This window comes from Macaca fascicularis, chromosome 6 (assembly GCF_037993035.2).
Source record: "Macaca fascicularis isolate 582-1 chromosome 6, T2T-MFA8v1.1".
NCBI lineage: Eukaryota > Metazoa > Chordata > Mammalia > Primates > Cercopithecidae > Macaca > Macaca fascicularis.
The window spans coordinates 147843513-147868880 of NC_088380.1; the positions used below are offsets into that span (position 1 = coordinate 147843513).

Below are 25368 nucleotides of genomic sequence, written 5' to 3' on the forward strand. Positions count from 1 at the left end.
CTTTCTTTTTCTAATGTGGGGAAAAATAATCTTAATTTAGGTCAGTGTTATCAAGATCTTGGTTTTAGCTAGCATGGTGGCTCACACCTGTAATCCCACCTCTTCAGGAGGCTGAGACGGGAGGACCCCTTGAGGCCAGGAGTTTGAGACCAGCCTAGGCAACATAGCACCACTCTGTCTCTACCAAAAAGAAAAAAAAAATTAGCCAGATGTGTGGTGTACACCTGTAGTCCCAGCTACTCGAGAAGCTCTGACAGGAGGATTGCTTAAGTCCAGGGGTTTGAGGCTGCAGTGAGATATAATTGTGTCACTGCGCCCTAGCCTGGGAGACAGAATGAGTCTCTCTCTCTCTCTCGCTCTCTCTCTCTCTCTCTTTCAAAAAAAAAAAAGATTGTGTTTTTTTCGGTGTTACTTAATAATTGTAAATGACGGAGGTTCATACAAGAGATCTTTCACCTTTACTACTTAGGAATCAAAAATTATTTTTAAAAAGATAAGAATCGTTGGTAACTGCAGCAGGGAGCACCTGATCTTTGGCGTTAAAAGACTTGAATAACATTCCTGTAACTATCTGTCATTTACTTGGGCCAGTTACAATCACCATTATCTTCCAACTAAAATTAAGACTTAAAAGACTTCCCTTATTAGAGATGGGATGTCCCTCTGTTGCCCAGTCTAGAGTAAAAATCCACTTCTAACTGCTGCTCATAGAGTGTGTATCCAGGGCAACTTAAATCTATGTTCCTGGGATGCAATCCTAAAGCTTGGCCCAAATAAGCTCTACTTATATTATTTTTTAAAACAAGACTTTCCTTATCTATCTGACTCAAATTCTAAGAAAATAATTTTATAACTTTTTTTTAAACTATAAAGCAGCATAGTGAACAAGTATTTGTTGACATCACCGTTATTATAATTATTTGGTTGTTAAGAAATAACTAAGCACCCGATGCTGTGTGCCTACTACGATGTCTTTTGCATACTGTGTGCCTGATAGTATTTAAGAGTGAAAATGACTGGGTGCAGTGGCTCACACCTGTAATCCCAACATTTTAGGAGGCCGCGGTGGGGGGCTCACAAAGTCAGGAGTTCAAGACCAGCCTGACCAACATGGTGAAACCCTGTCTCTACTAAAAATACAAAAATTAGCCGGGTGGGGTGGCATGGGCCTGTAATCCCAGCTGCTCAGGAGGTGAGGCAGGAGAATCCCTTGAACCCTGGAGGTGGAGGTTGCAGTGAGTCAAGATCGCGCCACTGCACTCCAGTCTGGGTGACAGAGTGAGACTCTGTCTCAAAAAATACTACTAATAATAAATAAATAAAGAGTGAAAATGAATTTTAAAACATGCTTGGTAGTGTCTGCTTACACGACATATCTCTAAAAATAATGACTGGTGAATGGGAGAACAAATGTTAATGAGGTTCAAATAAATAAAAATTTAAATATTTTAGCATTTTAACCCAGACAATAAGGCTTCCATCACATAGTAACTGTTTATTGAAGTATTTCAAGAAAAAGGGGATTATCATTTAGAAGACTGATTGGTCTTATTTATTATGACTGAAATGTGCAAACAAAATCATTGTTTCATGAACAGAAAACAGCAAAGTTTTTGACTATCAATGATGTTCGAATAGAAAACGGATCACTAAGGAGATAGGAGATTCTGTTACCGGCAGTCTTCAAAAGCAAGTTGATGGCCCTGGAATTAATGGAGTACAGGGAATTTTATAATTTGATGACTTGTTGAACTACATTATAGTCAAGATTTTTTTCCAGTCATGAGTTGGAAGATTCTACAATCTAGTGGCATTATAGAATGGATTGGCCACTTGTGCATCTGAATTTGTTATGAATGTGTAAGAAAAAAGTAATTGAGATGATACCTTGAAAATAAATGGAACCTCCTTTGTAACCTGACTTTGTCAGTCTTCATAAAGATAACATTGAGTTGATGTGTTTTTAAATAAGGTGCTAAGAGTAATATGTGTTTTTCTAAACCAATATTGTGGTATTTACATTTAAGGAATTATTATAGATTTATTTATCTCAAGTTTCCAAATGTGTATACCTAACCAAGAGATCTAATCATACACATCTTCAAAAGCTCATTTTTTTGTATCTTTGTGATATACTTTGATAAAATAACAATTTTAAACAACTTGAATCTTGGATATTAGTCTCGTGAGTTAGATGGGCTGTTATATGTATGATTACTTCATAAACTCTGAAAGTGTGAATGTCATTTTATTATACCACCAATTTGGGATGTTAAACTACATCTTGAGCTTTTGTTGTTATAGGGAAAGCTCACTAACTACTTTTCATGGAGACCACACTGGTTTATTTTATTCTCTTTTTACCTGTGACCATTTCATTTAAACAAATAAAACATTTCACTGATGGAAAAACTACCAACTTCTACTCTAGCAAAAGTCATTCATTCATGCGGACTGACCAACTGTTAAACATCCTGGCAATCATGGAATTTGCTAAGTTCTGACTAAATGAGGTTCTTTAATCCACCTGCAATACAGATCATTAATAATAAGATAGGCTATCTGAGGTTTTGACAGTTCATTATAGAATTTTGAAACATCAGGAAAAAAACTACCAAATTATTGTCTTATTTTATGGTCTGTGAAAGCCTTTTTTTTTTAAGACAGAATCTTGCTCTGTGTCCCAGGCTGGAATGCAGTGGTGTAATCTCAGCTCACTGCAACTTCCTCCTCCCTGATTCTCCTGCCTTAGCCTCCCAAGTAGCTGGGATTACAGGTGCATTCCACCATGCCTAGCTAATTTTCATGCTTTTAGTAGATACGGGGTTTTACCATGATGGCCAGGCTGGTCTCAAACTCCTGACCTTAAGTGATCCCCCCGCCTCAGCCTCCCAGAGCACTGGGATTACAGGTGTGAGCCACTGAGCCTGGCCTGAAAGGCATTCATTTCTGATCAGGCTTCTGTTGAGGTAGTAATTGTCAAAGGGGAAGGAGTAAAATCTCAGAGGAGAAACGTTGGAAAATACCTTTATCTTTGCTTGAGAATGAAAATCTAAATGGAACTTCAAAGAACTGTTTTGTTGTTTGTTAGTTTTTTAGTAAAAAAAAAAAAAAAAAAAGTCCCAAAAAGAAAAGAGAGAAGGTAATCAATTCAATGCCCAGGAAGCCAAATAGACTTTACATAGAATTCTTTTTAATCCAACCAAACAAATGGTTAGGATTCTTCCCAATATCTTAGTCAACAATAATATACATCTTTAAACTATGAAATGATTTCAATTTGATATAATGAGCTTATGTCAGATTTTATTAAACATGTTTTGGTGGTCTAGTAAAGATCTTTAATATTTAATTTTATGATGTTCAATAACTTAGAAAATGTGAATGCTAGAGATGATGAAGCCATTTACTCCATAGAGTATGTATGCTTTGTGTTCAGAGTAGTCTATAATTTAATTTAACTAGATCTTATTTCTTTTTCTCCAAAGAAGGTACCAAGACACAATAAGTTAATTGAGACTTTTTTAAAACAGTAGAATAAGAAACAAATGTGAGATGAAATTATGAATTCTGAGGCATCAGGTAGAAATGGATCAAGACATTGAGAGCTATAACCTCCAAACATGGAAGTTTGTTTGAAAATGTCTACAACAAGCACTTATGTTGTTTAATAATCATACACTTTGCTTGCCTCAACAAGAATTTCAAAAGTACTATTAAACAAATAGAATTTAACTCCAGTTTACAGAATTCATCTGTAATACCTCTATTAGTTCCTTTAAACAAAATTTGTCTACTTTGTGAATGCAAAGATAACTATGGATTATTTTGATAGATGGAAACATAATCTCCTGCAAAGTATTCCCTGTATTCTGGAGCAATGCCACCAGAAAGCAGAAATAGGTTACTTAGGAGACTCCCACAAAACTAAGTTAAGCTTTCTTAATGTTAGTTCTGGATTCTCCTGGTTCCACCAGCTACTCTCTAGGACCTAAAATAATTTACAAACCAAGACTGTTTCTTGCCAGGTCTTTATTCCAAAGCAGGTCATTCTCTTTTATTCTGCAACTGTGTGAAAGGAGCTTTCTTTTCTTTCTGCTAGCAGAGGGTAGCCTCGGATCCATCAATAATTTAGTTTTATTCTATCAACATCACTGGAGAGACGAGTACCTCTAAGGATCCTCTGAGGACAGTCCTGCATTTTGCTCAAATGCTGTCTAGAGATCCCTGTTTTCTCAATTACACTAGAATAGAGTAGGTTGAAGATTTGAATTGCATACTAGGGTGAAGAGTTGAAATGAATTGCATAACGAAAAGAATCAACCAATCCATTATCCACTTTCTTATGAATTCACAGCCCAGTAGGATCTCTGCAGATTTCTGCCTTCTGTAGAAAATGGGTTGCTTCTATAGCTGATTGTTGCAGCCAAGACAAACAATGATTTCTTTCTTTTTTTTCTCACAAGACTGTGAGTGAGAATATTTGGATTCCGACATTGTTCTACTACCATATAATCCATAATCAGGAACAAGGCAATTCCTTCTCTCTCTCTCTCTCTCTCTCTCTCTCTCTCTCTCTCTCTCTCTCTCTCTCTGGCGGAGTTTTGCTCTTGTTGCCCAGGCTGCAGTGCAATGGTGTGATCTCGGATCACTGCAACCTCCGCTCCCGGGTTCAAGCGATTTTCCTGTCTCAGCCTCCTGAGTAACTGGGATTACAGGCACGCGCCTCCACACCCGGATAATTTTGTATTTTTAGTAGAAATGGGGTTTCTCCATGTTGGTCAGGCTGGTCTCAAACTCCCGACCTCAGGTGATCCGCCTGCCTCGGCCTCACGAAGTGTGGGATTACAGGAGTAAGCAACCGCGTCTGGCCCCCTACCTCTCATTAAAATGAAGGTGTTAGACTATCTCTAAGGTTCTATACAATCAAAAATTTATTAAAATAGGTCTATATATTTTACAACAATTTTGACTTTCTGAATCCTGCATGATGGTGTCTAGAACATATGTGTTCAATTAATACTGAATTAATTAAAATTTATATACACTGATGTAAATATTTTCTTCGTAAAATTTTTCATATGTATTTAAATAAAATTTACCTTTTTGCCTTCAATGACTGATTTTCCTATGTGCAATAACGTGTGAGTCAGTGCCCAAAAGAGTCACTTGAAAGTTGCAAAGCAAAGCAGTTTTTAAAAAAATTATCTAAGATTATCAAACACCCATCCATGAGTACTGTTGCATTAATTCAGTGTCTTAAAATGGATTTTTAAATTATCAGGGATATCTAGAGCAAAGAAATTTAACAGGAAAATTTTGAAAGATGAAACAATTTTCTATGAAATCAGTGTATTGTGTGCATCAATCTGGTGCAGTAACTTAGTAAGGACTCAGAGCGCCGCTGTTCACCAACCAGGGAAAAACTGTGCGAGAGATCCCACAGAAACCACCGAGTTTTACAGCACAGAGAAACGACAGATTGCGATAAGCCCTCTTCTAGGCTGCACTAAACTCAAGCTTCTATCCTGCTGGATTCTGAGCTCCCCTTCCGAAGACAGAGGTGTCCACCCAGATACACCCGCATTCTGAAGCACTTCCCGAGACTGGCGCCTGAGCAAGAGAAGCAGGACTACTATGGCGGCTCAGCCAAGGGGCGGGGACTACAGAGGATTCCTCCTGCTCTCCATCCTCCTGGGGACCCTGTGGGAAGCCTGGGCAGGACGTATTCTCTACTCCGTGTCGGAGGAAACGGACAAAGGGTCCTTTGTGGGTGACATCGCCAAGGACCTGGGGCTGGAGCCCCAGGAGCTGGCGGAGCGCGGAGTCCGCATCGTCTCCAGAGGTAGGACGCAGCTTTTCGCCCTGAACCCGCGCAGCGGCAGCTTGGTCACTGCGGGCAGGATAGACCGGGAAGAGATCTGCGCTCAGAGCGCGCGGTGTCTGGTAAACTTTAACATCCTGATGGAAGATAAAATGAATCTTTACCCTATAGACGTGGAAATAATAGATATTAATGACAACGTTCCAAGATTCTTGACGGAAGAAATAAATGTAAAAATAATGGAGAATACAGCTCCCGGGGTTCGGTTTCCGTTAAGCGAGGCTGGGGATCCAGATGTAGGCACGAACTCCCTCCACAGTTACCAGCTCAGCCCCAATCGCCACTTCTCCCTGGCTGTGCAAAGTGGAGACGATGGAACTAAGTACCCGGAGCTGGTGCTGGAGCGGGTGCTGGACCGGGAGGAAGAGCGGGTTCACCACCTGGTCCTCACAGCCTCTGACGGTGGCGACCCGCCCCGATCCAGCACCGCCCGCATCCAGGTAACAGTGGTGGATGTGAATGACCACGCGCCTGTCTTCTTTCTGCCTCAGTACCAAGTAACTGTCCCCGAGAATGTACCAGTGGGCACAAAACTGCTCACGGTACATGCTATCGACCTGGACGAGGGAGTCAATGGGGAAGTGACATACTCTTTTCGGAAAATAACTCCTAAACTTCTACAGATGTTTCATCTGAACTCGCTTACAGGAGAATTATCAACTTTAGAAGGATTAGATTATGAAGAAACTGGCTTCTATGAAATGGAAGTTCAGGCTCAAGATGTTCCTGGTAGTCTGACAAAGGCAAAAGTACTGATCACAGTTTTAGATGTAAATGATAATGCTCCAGAAGTGATTATGACGTCTTTAAGTAGCTCAATCCCTGAAGACACACCTCTTGGAACAGTAATTGCTCTTTTCTACCTACAAGACAGAGATTCTGGGAAGAATGGTGAGGTGACCTGCACCATTCCAGAAAATCTACCTTTTAAATTAGAAAAATCAATAGATAATTATTATAGATTGGTCACAACCAAAAACTTGGACCGGGAAACACTCTCTTTGTATAACATCACACTGAAAGCCACAGATGGTGGAATTCCTCCCTTGTCCAGGGAAACTCACATCTCCATGCAAGTGGCAGACACCAACGATAACCCACCCACCTTCCCCCACTCATCCTACTCAGTCTACATCCCTGAGAACAACCCCAGAGGGGCCTCCATTTTCTTAGTGACTGCACAGGACCACGACAGTGAGGAGAATGCCCAGGTCACTTATTCCTTGGCTGAAGACACCATCCAGGGGGGACCAGTGTCCTCCTATGTCTCTATAAACTCTGACACTGGAGTCCTGTATGCGCTGCAATCCTTTGACTATGAGCAGTTGAGAGAACTACAACTAACAGTGACCGCACGTGACAGCGGGGACCCGCCTCTCAGTAGCAACATGTCACTGAGCCTGTTTGTGCTGGACCAGAATGACAACCCGCCCGAGATCCTGTACCCGGCCCTCCCCACAGACGGTTCTACTGGCCTGGAGCTGGCACCCCGCTCCGCAGAGCCCGGCTACCTGGTGACCAAAGTAGTGGCAGTGGACAAAGATTCAGGCCAGAACGCCTGGCTGTCATACTTCCTGCTTAAGGCCAGCGAGCCAGGACTCTTCACGGTGGGACTGCACACGGGTGAGGTGCGGACGGCGCGAGCCCTGCTGGACAGAGACGCGCTCAAGCAGAGCCTCCTGGTGGCCGTCCAGGACCAAGGCCAGCCTCCTCTGTCAGCCACCGTCACACTCACCGTGGCTGTGGCCGACAGCATCCCCGAAGTCTTGGCCGACCTGGGCAGCCTTGAGCCCTCCAACGGTCCTTACAATTCTGACCTCATGCTGTACCTGGTGGTGGCAGTGGCCGCAGTCTCCTGCATCTTCCTAGCCTTCGTTCTCGTACTGCTGGCGCTCAGGCTGCGGCGCTGGCTCAAGTCACGCCGGCTGCAGGCTTCAGAAGGTGGCCTGGCGAGTGTGCCCACCTCACACTATATGGGCATGGATGGGGTGCGGGCTTTCCTGCAGACCTATTCCCACGAGGTCTCCCTCACCTCGGACTCTCGGAAGAGTCACCTGATCTTCCCCCAGCCCAACTATGCGGACACACTTATCAGCCAGGAGAGCTGTGAGAAAAATGATTCTTTGCTAACATCCGTAGATTTTCATGAATGTAAAGACAAAGTGCCAACTATTCAGGTGAGCCCAGCCCTTCCTTTATTTCCGTGAGTAATTTGTTTGCATGATATTTCTCTATTATTTTGCAAAACAAGTGTTTTGAAAATAGGGATTTTAAAAACTTTGTAGAGGTAAAACTGAGTTTACCAGTTTCCTTCAGTTGTGACACTTTAATATAGAACACATAGGATATAGCATTTCTTTAGTGAAAAACCTGTGGACAAGATTATGAAAAAGTGGACTATCACATTTTATAATTTCCACCTACTTTCCAATCTATGTTCCAACCTACTTTCTTCACTCATATATTTTATAAATTAGAACGAATCGAGTCTTTCACATTGCACAAGGTTAGCAGGAATAAAACACACCTCAGCTGCCTTCTCAGGATTCTCTTTTGCACTTAAATATATAAAAGGTTCTGCAAGATTTCTTCCATGTAAAGATTTTTTCTGTGCCTGATTCTGCCTCCATGTACCTCAGCTTGGTGATCCTAAAAAATCTTGATTGCTTCTTGACCTATTTACAGTATAATCACCTATTAATGGGGTGATAGTAGAAGGTTATATTTATGCCTAAAGAATGAAATGTGTGTGTATCACACTTCACTAAGATCTATATCAAAGATAGATGCCACACTAAAGGCCATCAGACAAAACCAATAAAATATGTCAAATGAAATGTCATTTCAAGTGTTGTAATTGGCATTTGACATAGGCAATTACATGTTTTAACAGAGAATTCCAGTGTGCTGTTTTAGTGGTACAGCCAGGTGAAGTGTGTCTGTGGGCTATCAAAGTGGGAGATTGGGGATACTGGCTTTGTTTCAACTGTCTCATTTACTCAAACCCTCGACTATCTTATGTACACAGATCCTAGACCAGTAGTTGATTTTATTTATTAGGTCTACTGAAAAATTCAGTTGGAAATAACCCAATCTGGGATTAACTACTTCCGTATTCTTTTGTGTAACATTTTAGTAAAACTCAATATATCAAGTGATTGTCATCCAGAAGGGGTGGATGACAAGGTAATCTTGATTCCAGAGACCTTTGAGTATTAATTAAAAAGACACTTTTAGCCAGGCATGGTGTTGCAAGCTATAGTCCACCTGCATGGGAGGCTGAGGCAAGAGGATAGCTTGAACCCAGGAACTGGAGGCCCACCTAGATAATATAACAAGATTCTGTCTTTTCAAAAAAAAGACTTCTTTTTAGACTAGTGTTGTATTTGGTAGTATTTTGCACACGATAAACTGTACAATAATGTGGGGGATATATTTTACAAGTTCTGCAGTGTTCACATTTCAGATGTACAATCACTTGGGGTAGCAGGCAATGTTGCTGACACTAACAATGTTACTGAGGGAAGGTCCTATGCCAGAAATATGGTTATAAGGTATTTTGTGAAAGAAAATCTCATGACAAAAATTTAGTAGATGCATAAAATTGCTTTTAAGCAATGGAGAGAAATAATCACTAAACTCAGTGAGCTATTGAAATCAAATTTTCCAGGGATTGTTTCCTTCAATTCAGAGGTCACCAAGGAATGTAAAATAACTGCAGAGGTAGGAAGCAGTGCTGCAGTGCAGCAGATCTCAGTGACTTTGTGTTTTGAGGCTATGTATTATGCCCCTGATAACTCTGAAGATGAATGTTGTATCTCATAACCAGGAAAATAATTGTGTAATGAGGAGAGGAGTAGGCTATTGCCTGTGATCATCGAAATGAGAATCACATAATATTCCTGTAATGAAATCACTGAAAATACTGGGAAGGGGATGTATTTGAAGATAAGTATAAATTGCACCTTCTAAAAGGCAATTTTGGCATTACTGATACTCTCCAGAAAAAGTTGAAATAAATCAATTTGGAGGTACTTAGAAAAGTGGAAAAAATGTTGGGAATAATGAAAGAAAGATAAAATGTATCCAGTATATTTCTAATGAGTAAGTATGGAAAATTACTGTATTCTGAGATGGTTTAGGCCAAGTTTGTGTTATGGCTATCTTTGGGGAAAGCTTATGTCAATAGACAGATGTTTATGTACTTAATCTACATGATTTGCCTAAAAATCTTCAAAGTTGGGATGAAGGCATTCCTAAGAGTACATTTTTAGACGTCATTAAATATATAGACATATCCATGTAGTTTTTGTTCTTTCAGTTAGGCACACAATTATAATTACTGCACTGGTTAACTTGAAGCAGCAGAGGCTGTAGTTTCCTAGTGATCACTCTGGGTGCCGCTGTTGGCCAAAGTGGTGAGCTTGGCCCTCCAGATCTCCTCGCGCAGCCGCAACGCGCTTTCCAGGGCAGCCCCAGCTCAGATTCCCCAGCGCCAGCCTTTATACTGCTTCCTCCTTGGAAAAAGAAGAATTTTTTCCTGAACTGGAACTGGAACTAAAGTCCGTTCGGAGATCCGAAAATCTGCAATAAAGAGGTTATTTGTAACCCGGCGTCTCCAGGCTGGTGAGCAAGCTGAGGAGAGCAAGAGGGATGGGGAGCGGCGCCGGGAAGGTGGGCCGGGCTGAGAGGCTGCCAATGCTCTTTCTCTTCCTGCTGCTTTTGTTCTGCCCGGCGCTCTGTGAGCAGATCCGCTACAGGATTCCCGAGGAAATGCCCAAGGGCTCCGTAGTGGGGAACCTCGCCACGGACCTGGGGCTCAGCGTCCAGGAGTTACCGACTCGAAAACTGCGCGTCAGTTCGGAGAAGCCTTACTTCACCGTGAGCGCAGAGAGAGGGGAGTTGCTTGTGAGCAGCAGGCTAGACAGGGAGGAGATATGCGGGAAGAATCCAGCTTGTGCTCTGGAATTTGAGGCTGTTGCTGAAAATCCACTGAACTTTTATCACGTGAATGTGGAGATCGAGGACATTAATGACCACACGCCAACATTCACGCAAAATTCCTTTGAGCTGCAAATAAGCGAATCTGCACAGCCTGGCACACGATTTATATTAGGATCTGCCCATGATGCGGATATTGGTAGCAACACACTGCAGAATTACCAACTCAATCCCAGTGATCATTTCTCACTGATAAATAAAGAGAAATCAGATGGCAGTAAATACCCTGAGATGGTATTGAAGACACCTTTGGACCGAGAAAAGCAGAAATCTTACCACTTGACTTTGACTGCCTTGGACTTTGGAGCTCCACCCCTAAGCAGCACTGCACAGATACACGTTCTAGTGACTGATGCCAATGATAATGCTCCAGTGTTCAGTCAAGACGTATACAGGGTGAGCCTTTCGGAAAACGTGTACCCGGGGACAACGGTGCTACAGGTGACTGCCACAGACCAGGATGAGGGTATCAATGCCGAGATTACTTTCTCTTTCAGTGAAGCTAGCCAGATCACCCAATTTGACCTGAACTCTAACACCGGGGAAATTACTGTTTTAAATACATTAGATTTTGAAGAAGTCAACGAATACTCCATAGTTTTGGAAGCAAGGGACGGTGGAGGAATGATTGCACAATGCACAGTGGAGGTAGAAGTCATAGATGAAAATGACAACGCCCCAGAAGTGATATTCCAGTCTCTACCCAACCTAATTATGGAGGACGCTGAGCTAGGAACACATATTGCTTTGCTCAAAGTCCGTGACAAGGATTCCAGACACAATGGTGAAGTTACTTGTAAATTGGAAGATGATGTTCCATTTAAGATATTAACTTCTTCAAGAAACACGTATAAATTAGTGACAGATGCTTTTCTAGACCGCGAGCAGAATCCAGAGTATAATATCACCATTACGGCCACAGATCGGGGCAAGCCTCCCCTCTCCTCCAGTTCCAGCATCACTCTGCACATTGGTGATGTAAACGACAACGCTCCAGTTTTCTCACAGTCTTCCTATATAGTCTACGTGGCCGAGAACAACCCGCCTGGAGCCTCTATTTCACAAGTCAGCGCTTCCGATCCTGACTTGGGGCCCAACGGCCAAGTCTCTTACTCCATCGTGGCCAGTGACCTGGAGCAGCGGGAGCTGTCATCCTACGTGTCCATAAGCACGGAGAGCGGGGTGGTGTTCGCGCAGCGCGCCTTCGACCACGAGCAGCTGCGCTCCTTCAAACTCACACTGCAGGCCCGCGACCAGGGCTCGCCTGCGCTCAGTGCAAACGTGAGCCTGCGCGTGTTGGTGGGCGACCGCAACGACAATGCGCCTAGGGTGCTGTACCCCGCACTGGGTCCCGACGGCTCTGCGCTCTTCGATATGGTGCCGCGCGCTGCAGAGCCCGGCTACCTGGTGACCAAGGTGGTGGCGGTGGACGCAGACTCAGGACACAACGCCTGGCTGTCCTACCACGTGCTGCAGGCTAGCGAGCCCGGGCTCTTCAGCCTGGGGCTGCGCACGGGAGAGGTGCGCACGGAGCGTGCCTTGGGCGACAGGGACGCGGCCCGACAGCGCCTGCTGGTCGCCGTGCGTGATGGTGGACAGCCGCCACTCTCCGCCACCGTCACACTGCACTTGGTCTTTGCCGACAGCTTGCAGGAGGTGCTGCCGGATATCACTGACCGCCCTGTACCCTCTGACCCCCAGGCTGAGCTGCAGTTTTACCTAGTGGTGGCCTTGGCCTTGATCTCAGTACTCTTCCTCCTGGCCATGATTCTGGCCATTGCCTTGCGCCTGCGACGCTCCTCCAGCCCCGCTGCCTGGAGCTGCTTCCAGCCTGGTCACTGTGTTAAATCCGAATCCGTGGTTCCCCCCAACTACAGCGAGGGGACTTTGCCTTATTCCTACAACCTATGTGTTGCACATACAGGAAAGACGGAGTTTAATTTCCTAAAATGTAGTGAACAGTTGAGTTCAGGACAAGATATACTTTGCGGTGATTCATCTGCGGCCTTATTTCCACTGTGTAATTCCAGTGAATTGACTTCCCATCAGGTGAGTTTCCTTTTTAAGTATAACTTAAATCTCATTGCCTACCCATTTGTCCATATTCACAAGAAAATATACATATTTGCAGGAAAATATGTAATTTTTAGATCTCATGAATCATTTGAGGAAAGTTGTAGTCAGTTAAAAAGCTGTCATATCATTCTTCAAAAGAGGAGTGAAGTAGGAGCAATGGCCCAACATTTGTTTGTTTGCTTTTTAGCCAAGCTTAGATTTACAAAGCAATGAGGGTGTGGTTTTAACCACAAAGTGAAAATGTTAGACAGTTATGGGCTCTCTCCTAAAAAGTGAATGAGATTTTTCCCATACATTTTCCTTCTTGTTGCCTAATATATGATGAATACTTTTTTCAGCTTGGATATACCATAAATATGAAAATAATAAAGCCAAAGAATTTAAGCTAAAATTCAACACTTTTGTTAACTAATTTAACTGGTATGGTCTCCACAGTAGTCTACTGTTTCTTGTGTTAACTTCCCTTTTGTTTCAAGAGCTCTTAGAATAAGGAGTCAACTGGATTTTTATGTCCATGGACCCCTTGTGATTATATGCAGTGTACGCTGTGTGTGTGTGAGAGAGAGATCCTTTTACTTAGAAAAGGGTTTGCTATGCTCATGAGAAGATCAAAAGCAGAATCTCCTTACTTGCAACATAGGAGTTTCAGGATTAACCTGTATTCAAGCTCATTCCATATCCTCCATCAAAGAAAAGACAATGTTTTGTGTCTGTTGTCCCTCTCACACACAGCCCTAATATATAATGTGTAACTGCCTTATCTGCAGCCCTAAACTAATATAGCTATGGGTCTTCTAATCATCCTGCTACCTCTAGGAGAGAAATATAGTCTTGAAAACTGCCAATCTGGTGTGCATACAAAATATATACAAAATATGAAGGAACATTATATGAGCCTTTTGCTAGGTATCTCTAAGCAACTGCTTCAGTTAATGGCCACTTTACAAATTGCTGACGGAAGGAAACTTCTTTTGATTCTTTTTCTTTTTTCTTTGTCTTTCTTTCTTTTCTTTCTTTCTTCTTTCTTTCTTCTTTCTTTCTTTCTTTCTTTCTTTGTTTCTTTCTTTCTTTCTTTCTTTCTTTCTTGAGACAGAGTCTCTCTGTGTCACTCAGGCTGTAGTACAGTGGCACAATGATACCTCACTGCAGCCTCAAACTCCTGGGCTCAAGCATTCCTTCCGCATCAGCCCCCTGACTAGCTGGAACTCAGGCTCATGACACCAGACCTGTCTAATTTCTCTGTTTTTAGTACAGACAGTATTTTCCTTCACTAATTTAACTAATATGGTTTCCATTGTCTACCCAGTTTTCCATATGCATAATATTTTCACAGGAAAATATAAAGGTTTCAGATTTCATGAATTGTTTTAAGAAAGTTTCAGTCAGTGAAAAAACTATCATACCATTATTCACAGGAAGGGTGAAGTAGGCTGATCTGCTGTGTTGCCCAGGCTGGTCTTGAAGGGAAACAGATTTTTTGTTGTCATACTTACTGTTTGGCTTCTTAGTAAGTATTATATAGTCATTACTTTTTGCAGTTCATTAGATCAAAGTATTAATGTAGGTAAAGTTAACTACATTAACTTTAGAATATATGTCTACCTTAAAAAGTCAAGTCTGCTTTAAATTTAATCATCTCTGGTGAAAGGGATGGGATGGAGCTTTGCTTTTTATCATATATTCATCTGTACCTTTAAAGTATTCAAGTAGAAAAATATAAACAATGTAAATAAAATAGCAAAACAATATAATATCTCATAAAACTGCAATGGTAAAAGCATTTATCCTATTGAAATTCCACAATTTTTATTTGAAAACATTATCAACATGTAATTCAAGTGGCATTTAGAAGAATAATTTAAAAGCAACAACTCTCTGGAAAGCTTCTAAAATGATTAAGTAGTTTAAACCAAATAAAACAATTTCTGAGTCAGTCATCCCCAGTAGGTCTATTTTAGTCTCAAGATAAATTCATTTCTGGTGACAACTGAAGTTCTTAGTTATTTGTTAGTATATATTGGAGACATTTACAATAAAGCTTAGAGCACAGTGGGAAATGAAAGTATCATGTTATTTTTTTTAAGACCAAATGTATTGCAGAAATGTAAGTAATTTAATCCAATGCTACAATCTGATCATTCTGATCTAATCTGATCATTTAATAACACTAAATAAAACCTTCATCTCACATTCTTTGGCTGTTTCTTTTAAAATATGAGTTTAGGGATAAATCAAATAAATTCAAAACAAAGTAATAAGCAGATGGTATTTTTTTCTCAGTAATCTAGTAGAGTATTACATTTAGAAGTCATCTGTATCTCAGTGCAGTAACTATTTAGGACTCTAAGCGCCGCTGTTCACCTACTGGGAGAGAAATGCAACCGAAAACACTCAGATCTCACACCTCGCAAAGACCCGCAGATGCCACAAACTAACTGCGGGACTGCAGCGAAACCCCACCCCTGTTTGGAGGCACTGCAGGTTTCCGGAGGATTATCATCTCCATAGCTGCGGCAAGAAACTAAATACCCACTTATGCACAGTGAAGATTCTGAGGGGATTCTGCAGCAAAATAACAATGGCCGCTCCACAGAGTCGCCCCAGACGCGGCGAGCTGATCCTGCTGTGCGCGCTGCTGGGGACGCTGTGGGAAACCGGGAGGGGACAGATTCGCTACTCGGTGCCAGAAGAGACGGACAAAGGCTCCTTCGTGGGTAATGTCTCCAAGGACCTGGGGCTGGACCCCCGGGAGCTGGCGAAGCACGGAGTCCGTATCGTCTCCAGAGGTAGGACGCAGCTCTTTGCTCTGAACCCGCGCAGCGGCAGCTTGGTCACCGCGGGCAGGATAGACCGGGAGGAGCTCTGCGCTCAGAGCCCGCGGTGTCTGATAAATATTAACATCCTGGTTGAGGATAAAGGAAAACTCTTTGGGATAGAAATAGAAGTAATTGATATTAACGATAATAACCCGAAATTCCAGGTCGAAGATCTAGAAGTAAAAATTAACGAAATCGCGGTTCCTGGAGCACGTTATCCACTCCCAGAAGCTGTTGACCCGGATGTGGGCGTGAACTCCCTCCAGAGCTACCAGCTCAACCCCAATCACCACTTCTCCCTGGACGTGCAGACTGGAGACAATGGAGTCATAAACCCAGAGCTGGTGCTGCAGCGCGCCCTGGACAGGGAGGAAGAGGCTGCTCACCACCTGGTCCTCACGGCCTCAGATGGCGGCGAGCCGCGTCGCTCCAGCACAGTGCGCATTCGTGTGACAGTGTTGGATACAAATGACAACGCCCCGGTTTTTGCTCAACCGATTTACAGAGTGAAAGTCCTTGAGAACGTGCCCCCAGGCACGCGGCTGCTTACTGTAACAGCCAGCGACCCGGATGAGGGAATCAACGGAAAAGTGGCCTACAAATTCCGGAAAATTAATGAAAAACAAACTCCGTTATTCCAGCTTAATGAAAATACTGGGGAAATATCAATAGCAAAAAGTCTAGATTATGAAGAATGTTCATTTTATGAAATGGAAATACAAGCCGAAGATGTGGGGGCACTTCTGGGGAGGACCAAATTGTTCATTTCGGTGGAAGATGTAAATGACAATAGACCAGAAGTGATCATTACGTCTTTGTTTAGCCCAGTGTTAGAAAATTCTCTTCCCGGGACAGTAATTGCGTTCTTGAGTGTGCATGACCAAGACTCTGGAAAGAATGGTCAAGTTGTCTGTTACACACGTGATAATTTACCTTTTAAATTAGAAGAGTCAATAGATAATTATTATAGATTAGTGACAAGGAAATATTTGGACCGAGAAAATGTCTCTATCTACAATATCACAGTGATGGCCTCAGATCTAGGAACACCGCCTCTGTCCACTGAAACTCACATCGCCCTGCACGTGGCAGACATTAACGACAACCCTCCTACATTCCCTCGTGCCTCCTACTCAGCTTATATCCTAGAGAACAACCTGAGAGGAGCCTCCATCTTCTCCTTGACTGCACACGACCCCGACAGCCAGGAGAATGCCCAGGTCACTTACTCTGTGACCGAGGACACGCTGCAAGGGGCGCCCCTATCCTCGTACATCTCCATCAACTCTGACACCGGTGTCCTGTATGCGCTGCAATCTTTCGACTATGAGCAGATCCGAGACCTGCAGCTACTGGTAACAGCCAGCGACAGCGGGGACCCGCCCCTCAGCAGCAACGTGTCACTGAACCTGTTCGTGCTGGACCAGAACGACAACGCGCCCGAGATCCTGTACCCCGCCCTCCCCACAGACGGTTCCACTGGCGTGGAGCTGGCGCCCCGCTCCGCAGAGCCCGGCTACCTGGTGACCAAGGTGGTGGCGGTGGACAGAGACTCGGGCCAGAACGCCTGGCTGTCCTACCGCCTGCTCAAGGCCAGCGAGCCAGGACTCTTCGCGGTGGGGCTGCACACGGGCGAGGTGCGCACGGCGCGACCCCTGCTGGACAGAGACGCGCTCAAGCAGAGCCTCGTGGTGGTCGTCCAGGACCACGGCCAGCCCCCTCTCTCCGCCACTGTCACGCTCACCGTGGCCGTGGCTGACAGCATCCCCGAAGTCCTGACCGAGTTGGGCAGTCTGAAGCCTTCGGTCGACCCGAACGATTCGAGCCTTACACTCTATCTCGTAGTGGCGGTGGCTGCCGTCTCCTGTGTCTTCCTTGCCTTTGTCGTTGTGCTTCTGGGGCTCAGGCTGAGGCGCTGGCACAAGTCACGCCTGCTCCAGGGTTCCGGTGGCAGATTGGTGGGTGTGCCTGCCTCACATTTTGTAGGTGTTGAGGAGGTACAGGCTTTCCTGCAGACCTATTCCCACGAAGTCTCCCTCACCGCCGACTCGCGGAAGAGTCACTTGATCTTTCCCCAGCCCAACTACGCAGACACGCTCATCAGTCAGGAGAGCTGTGAGAAAAACGATTCTTTGTTAACATCCATAGATTTTCATGAATGTAAGAATGAAGCTGATCGTGGTCAGGTGAGTTTAGTTCTTTGCTTGCTTTTAATTTCCAGATGAATTTTATTTGACATAAATTATGTTTTGAAAAACATTGTAAAGATAGTTGAAAATAATTTTTAAGGCATATCACAGAGTTTCAGGTTTATTTTGTTGGTGTTACTATAAAGTTAAGCTCTAATAGTCATAGGTTGTTGTTTCATTTGCTTTTAAACGACTTGGAAAAGATTGTTGAACCATTTTAATCCTTCCAGTATTTTATTCCTATGATCACTCATTCACTTAAGAAGTACCTACCCATCCATGCCGGTAATTTTGCTATTGTTTGTGTGTACATGTGTGTGAGTGTGTGTGTGTGTGTTTCCTAAACTAGAACTTCAGAAAATTATCAAGAAGTCTAAAGCCTTGTATTAGCTTAGCAAAAGTAAAATATATCTCAGAATTTTTAGGGTTATGTTTAGCATTTGAACCTATAACTAGGCTCTTGTAGATTTTTTCACTTTAAACCTCTTTTCTGAGCCCTGTTTCTGTACCAGTGCCCTTCAAAACTTTAATACTTCTTACCATCTTTCAAAATATGAACAAACTTTAAAGATGGATCTTGGTGGGAGATGAGACTGGTTACTAAATATTAAGTATGTGTGTCAGTGGTCACCTGGGCTCCATGCCCATGGAGACATGAAATCTAAAGCCTAGAATGTCCATTGCTCCTCCAAACAAAAAACAAAAGCTAAAACATTAGATCTGGATTAAAATGTAATTTTAAACTATTGAAAGTGACTTTTGTAAAATACGAAAGAACATATTTCAATACAATTCCAATGAGCTGTTTTGGTTGTGCATTGACGTGAAATGGTGAGAATGTTGATTTTAAGAACCAACGTTTCAGGTACACAAGTTCTAAATAAGCTGATCAATTCAATTAAGTTATTCAGTCTTGGCTGGACACAGTGGCTCATGTCTGAAATCCCAGCACTTCGGGAGCCTGGAGCAGGGGAACAGCTTGAGCCCTGGGGTTTGAAACTGCAGTGAGCTATGATCATGACACTGCACTCCAGCCTAGGTGACAGAACTAGACCCTGTCTCTAAAAAAAAAAACTAATATTAGGCCGGGCACGGTGGCTCACGCCTGTAACCCCAGCACTTTGGGAGGCCGAGGTGGGTGGATCACGAGGTCAGGAGTTCAAGATCAGCCTGGCCAACATGGTGAAACCCTGTCTCTACTAAAAATTACAAAAATTATCTGGGCGTGGTGGCACGTGCCTGTGGTCCCAGCTACTTGGGAGGCTGAGGCAAAAGAATCACTTGAACCCGGAAGGTGGAGGTTGCAGTGAGCCATGACTGTGTCACTGCACTCCAACCTGGACAACAGGGCGAGACTCCATCTCAAAAAAAAAAAAACCAGAATATTAATAGTAAAAAGTCAGTATAGGCTACCCATTATTATATTCCTGCATACCTTCTTGTAGCATTTGAATAAAGCTAATCCCTGAATTGATTGATGTGAGGTAGAAGTAGATGACCCAATAAATGTTTGTTATTAATGAAAAGGACATTTCCTAAGGATTGTGTAGTGTTCTACTGTATGGTGCATATTCAGTGGAGTGGGAGTTAACTTCATAGTTTGTGTACCATTTGGATGCACATTTGAGAGGACAACATATTATTGGCACTTTGCAATTTAAAAAACTGTGATGAAAGTTGCCCTGGTAGGAAAGAAAATCCTTACTCTACCTAAAAATGTTGGCTAGTTGTTTTTATTAATCTGACAAATTGACTAAAGAAGGTTGACCAATGTCACTATATTCCATAAATTTATGTAAACAAACTTATGAGCTTCATTTATCCAATTCCAAAGTCACTTCTTCACTACAGTGATGGTACATAGATAGGACAATAATGCAATCCACTAGAATATCCATTTGTACCTTGTATTGCAGAATAGATAAGCATTTCCCCAGTAACTCTTAAGAATGAATTTATGTACTGTAAAAGATATGACATAAGACAAGTATTTTGAGATATGAAGAAGAGCAATGTAGTAGGGTATATCATTTCTTGGCTGCATCATATGGGCAGTATACTTGAAGTAATATTTTGTGAAGTAGAAGAGTAAAGAAAAATTATTTTTATAAAGAATGTTAATATTGTCAGGAAGAGGAGATGTTTGAGGATTGGTACAAAATTGCCACAACTTTAAAAAATAGTTTTAAATAGTATAGATTTCCCTAATATGTGTAATATAAAACAGTAGAAATATTGGGGGGGTCGGAAATCATATAAATGAACAGAAGAATGATAAAAGTGTTTCCACACGCCATAGCTAATAAAAATCAGTTTTTGAAATCAATATATTATGAAGCCTCTGAGAGCAAGAACTGTAACATGTTAATTATTATATTGCAGTGACAAGGGCAATACTTAGTTCTAGCTAAGAGTTCAAGGTATGTTTGCAGAATGGTGAAAGAATGGACCAATGTATGCAGGTTTGCATAAAAACCCAACGTGATATTTCTAACAATTTGGAAAACAGAGAAATATACCTTAAAGAGTGTGTTACAATTTGTTATTAAATATATGAACGTAAAAACTTGGCTTGTTAAGTTAGGCCCTCAAATACAATTACTGCACTGGTTAAACTGAAGCAGCAGAGGCTGTAGTTTCCTAGTGCTGACTCTGGGCGCCGCTGTTGGCCAAAGTGGAGAGCTTGGCCTCCAGCTCTCCTCGCGCAGCCGCAACGCGCTTTCCAGGGCAGCCCCTGTTCAGACTCCCCAGCGCCAGCCTTTGCACCGCTTCCTCCTCGGAAAAAGAAGAATCTTTTCCTGAACTGGAACTGGAACTAAAGTCCGTTCGGAGATCCGAAAATCTGCAATAAAGAGGTTATTTGTAACTCGGCGTCTCCAGGCTGGTGAGCAAGCTGAGGAGAGCAAGAGGGATGGGGAGCGGCGCTGGGGAGCTGGGCCGGGCTGAGAGGCTGCCAATGCTCTTTCTCTTCCTGCTGCTTTTGTTCTGCCCGGCGCTCTGTGAGCAGATCCGCTACAGGATTCCCGAGGAAATGCCCAAGGGCTCCGTAGTGGGGAACCTCGCCACCGACCTGGGGTTCAGCGTCCAGGAGTTACCGACTCGAAAACTGCGCGTCAGTTCGGAGAAGCCTTACTTCACCGTGAGCGCAGAGAGAGGGGAGTTGCTTGTGAGCAGCAGGCTAGACAGGGAGGAGATATGCGGGAAGAATCCAGCTTGTGCTCTGGAATTTGAGGCTGTTGCTGAAAATCCACTGAACTTTTATCACGTGAATGTGGAGATCGAGGACATTAATGACCACACGCCAACATTCACGCAAAATTCCTTTGAGCTGCAAATAAGTGAGTCTGCACAGCCTGGCACACGATTTATATTAGAAGTAGCAGAAGATGCAGATACTGGCTTAAACTCTCTACAGAAGTATAAACTCTCTCTTAACCCAAGTTTCTCATTAATAATTAAGGAGAAGCAAGATGGTAGTAAATACCCGGAACTGGCATTGGAGAAAACCTTAGACCGGGAACAACAGAGTTACCATCGTTTAGTCCTGACTGCCTTGGACGGTGGAGATCCACCCCTAAGTGGCACCACTGAGCTCCGTATCCAGGTAACTGACGCCAATGATAATCCCCCGGTATTCAACCGGGATGTGTACAGAGTCAGCCTTCGGGAAAACGTGCCACCAGGCACCATTGTGCTGCAAGTGTCAGCCACCGACCAAGACGAGGGCATCAACTCAGAAATTACTTATTCCTTCTACAGAACCGGGCAAATCTTTGGTCTGAATTCAAAGAGCGGGGAAATTATCACTCAAAAGAAACTGGATTTTGAAGAAACCAAGGAATATTCAATGATAGTAGAAGGGAGGGATGGTGGTGGACTGGTTGCACAATGTACAGTTGAAATTAATATTCAAGATGAAAATGACAATAGCCCAGAAGTTACATTCCATTCTCTACTTGAGATGATTCTGGAAAACGCGGTGCCTGGAACACTAATTGCTTTGATCAAAATACATGACCAAGATTCTGGGGAAAATGGGGAAGTTAATTGTCAATTACAAGGCGAAGTCCCTTTCAAGATTATCTCTTCGTCCAAAAATTCGTATAAGTTGGTAACAGATGGAACCCTAGACCGAGAGCAGACCCCGGAGTACAACATCACCATCACAGCCACAGACAGGGGCAAGCCGCCCCTCTCCTCCAGCATAAGCGTCATCCTGCATATCAGCGACGTCAACGACAACGCTCCGGTTTTCCACCAGGCGTCCTACTTAGTCAGTGTAGCCGAAAACAACCCTCCTGGGGCCTCCATCGCGCAAGTCTGCGCCTCGGACCCGGACTTGGGGTTGAATGGCCAAGTCTCCTACTCCATCATGGCCAGCGACCTAGAGCCTCTGGCACTAGCCTCTTACGTATCCGTGAGCGCGCAAAGTGGGGTGGTGTTCGCGCAGCGCGCCTTTGACTATGAGCAGCTGCGCGCCTTCGAACTCACACTGCAGGCCCGCGACCAGGGCTCGCCTGCGCTCAGTGCAAACGTGAGCCTGCGCGTGTTGGTGGGCGACCGCAACGACAATGCGCCTAGGGTGCTGTACCCCGCACTGGGTCCCGACGGCTCTGCGCTCTTCGATATGGTGCCGCGCGCTGCAGAGCCCGGCTACCTGGTGACCAAGGTGGTGGCGGTGGACGCAGACTCAGGACACAACGCCTGGCTGTCCTACCACGTGCTGCAGGCTAGCGAGCCCGGGCTCTTCAGCCTGGGGCTGCGCACGGGAGAGGTGCGCACGGAGCGTGCCTTGGGCGACAGGGACGCGGCCCGACAGCGCCTGCTGGTCGCCGTGCGTGATGGTGGACAGCCGCCACTCTCCGCCACCGTCACGCTGCACTTGGTCTTTGCCGACAGCTTGCAGGAGGTGCTGCCGGATATCACTGACCGCCCTGTACCCTCTGACCCCCAGGCTGAGCTGCAGTTTTACCTAGTGGTGGCCTTGGCCTTGATCTCAGTACTCTTCCTCCTGGCCATGATTCTGGCCATTGCCTTGCGCCTGCGACGCTCCTCCAGCCCCGCTGCCTGGAGCTGCTTCCAACCAGGTCTCTGTGTCAAGTCTGGACCTGTGGTTCCCCCCAACTACAGCGAGGGGACTTTGCCTTATTCCTACAACCTATGTGTTGCACATACAGGAAAGACGGAGTTTAATTTCCTAAAATGTAGTGAGCAATTGAGTTCAGGACAAGACATACTTTGTGGTGATTCATCTGGGGCCTTATTTCCACTTTGTAATTCCAGTGAGTCGACTTCCCATCCTGAGTTGGTGAGTTTTATTTATGTCTATTCTTTTTCATTACCCACCCAATTTTCTGTATTTACATGAAAATACCGTACATTTTCAGGTCTAATGAGTTGTCTTAGGAAAGTTGTAGCTGCTCAGAAAAGCTGTCCAACCATTCTTTAAGAGGAGCAGTGAATTGTGAGTTGTTATTGTCACATAAAAGAAGTAGGCTTATAGGTTTACGAAGTAGTGAGAGTTTGCTTTTAGCTTCCTAGCTAGCAAAAACATTTGGTTTTTTTGTCCTCTTTCTCAAAGCTAATGAAATTAGCTTTTACCCATTGATTGTCTCATTCTTTAACATGTTTATATTTTATCTGTAGATAAATATTAAATTTAATGTATGTAATCATTTAGTTCATCTTTCAAAGCAAAGAAACTGCTAGTAGTTGTCTTTCTTCACTGATTTCACGTAGTTTCCATCTCTTTCTCATGTTCCTCATATATACTTTCTTATTCCTACCTAATGGATTTATGATTTTTGAATCTCCTAAAATTTAATTTAAAATACTATATGTTGGCCAGGTGCAGTGGCTCATGCCTGTAATCCCAGCACTTTGGGAGGCCGAGGCCAAGGCGGGTGGATCACGGGGTCAGGAGTTCAAGACCAGCCTGGCCAACATGGTGAAACCCCGTTTCTACTAAAAATACAAAAATTAGCTGGGTGTGGTGGCAGGTGCCTGTAATCCCAGCTACTCAGGAGGCTAAGGCAGGAGAATTGCTTGAACCTGGGAGGCAGAGGTTGTGGTGAGCTGAGATCTCTCCAAGAGCGAAACTCCGTCTCAAAAAAAAGAAGCAGAAGAAGGAGGAGGAGGAGGAGGAGGAGAAGCGGAAGCAGAAGCAGAAGCAGAAGCAGAAGAAGCAGAAGAAGCAGAAGCAGCAGAAGCAGAAGCAGAAGCAGAAGCAGAAGCAGAAGCAGAAGAAGAAGAAGAAGAAGAAGAAGAAGAAGAAGAAGGAGACTATATGTTACGTGTATGCGAGAGAAAGAGAGAGACTGATTCACAGAACTTAGAAGGTCCAAATCATCCTAATCATTTCTAAGTTTATCCAGGTTTTCTTGGATGCAAAATCCTTCTCTACCTCTATATAATCGCTATTGCCTGAATTTCTCTTGCTCGGAATCCTGACATATATTCTTGAAGAAGGGGGAAAACACACCGGATTTGTCTTGTCGTTTGGATCTCTAACTATAAATGACTGGATGTTTTCTCAACATCCTTGTAGGAAAGAAGGAGAATGCAGAATTATTCCATTTTTAAGACAAAAACTACTAGTCTTGTGTACATACAAAGCTCCCATTACATGGTATAAGTATTTTGCTTGGTTTCCCTTAGTATGTGATTCAGTAAACGCTGAGATTTCAGTATTACCAGTTATTTTTAACCTTTCAGTAGTTTTCTTTGTTGTATATTTTGTGTTCTTTTTCCCAGATTATTATATAAGTTTAAATGACCCTTAGAATAATGTTTAAAACAACTTTAAAATTGCATAATTTATTGATGGAGGATTAAAATAGAAACTTGCTTTTCAGTGTACGTGCATTTGAATCATTGAAACACAGTCTGTGCATGCATTACGTATTCACATTTAAAAATTAAGCATTTTTTGAAATAGCAGAAAAGTTTAAGCAATCACAAAAATGTAAAAATTTCCAAAAAACTTTAATCCTGTTCCTATTTAGCAATATTAGGTGAGAACATCTGTAACTATTGCTGAATTAACATTACTTTTATAACACAAAAATTTAAAAGAAACGTTTTTCCAGGAATTTTACCACCAAAATAAATTAACCCCGGAAAATAATTTCAAAGTGGATAATGTATCCTTATATATGTATTCAATACAATCATATATTTTACATTTACAAATATATAATATAGGTATAAAAATTAAAAATGAATGTATTTCCAAACAAGATTGAACATAAAAATTACTTCAGAAAATTGTTGATGTACAGAAAAAATTGAAGCATCGTAAAAAGGAAATTATAATAATTTACATATCTAGAAATAGAGTGCAAAATTCTACCAAGAATAAGAGTAAATTAATATTAAGCGATGGTTTGTGATTTAATTACAC

General features: G+C 43.1%; 1 protein-coding gene across 13 annotated transcripts in view; it reads left to right on the top strand.

The window, feature by feature from the left end:
• LOC102120633 (protocadherin gamma-C4) overlaps positions 1-25368 on the top strand; it is a 188318-nt gene that overhangs the window by 46449 nt on the left and 116501 nt on the right. The window contains exons 1-2 of one of the 13 annotated variants that reach the window (XM_045394966.2): positions 15362-15747; positions 15942-17963. The exons of 8 other annotated variants lie outside the window; for them this stretch is intronic. In XM_045394966.2, coding sequence (XP_045250901.2) covers positions 15679-15747; positions 15942-17963 — 2091 coding nt within the window. In that variant the 5' untranslated portion in view covers positions 15362-15678. Of the gene's footprint in view, positions 1-5479; positions 8062-10350; positions 12935-15361; positions 17964-20690; positions 23275-25368 lie in introns of those variants that run through there. 4 more of the 13 variants (XM_045394961.2, XM_015452042.3, XM_015452034.3 and 1 more) reach the window with 4 other exon arrangements.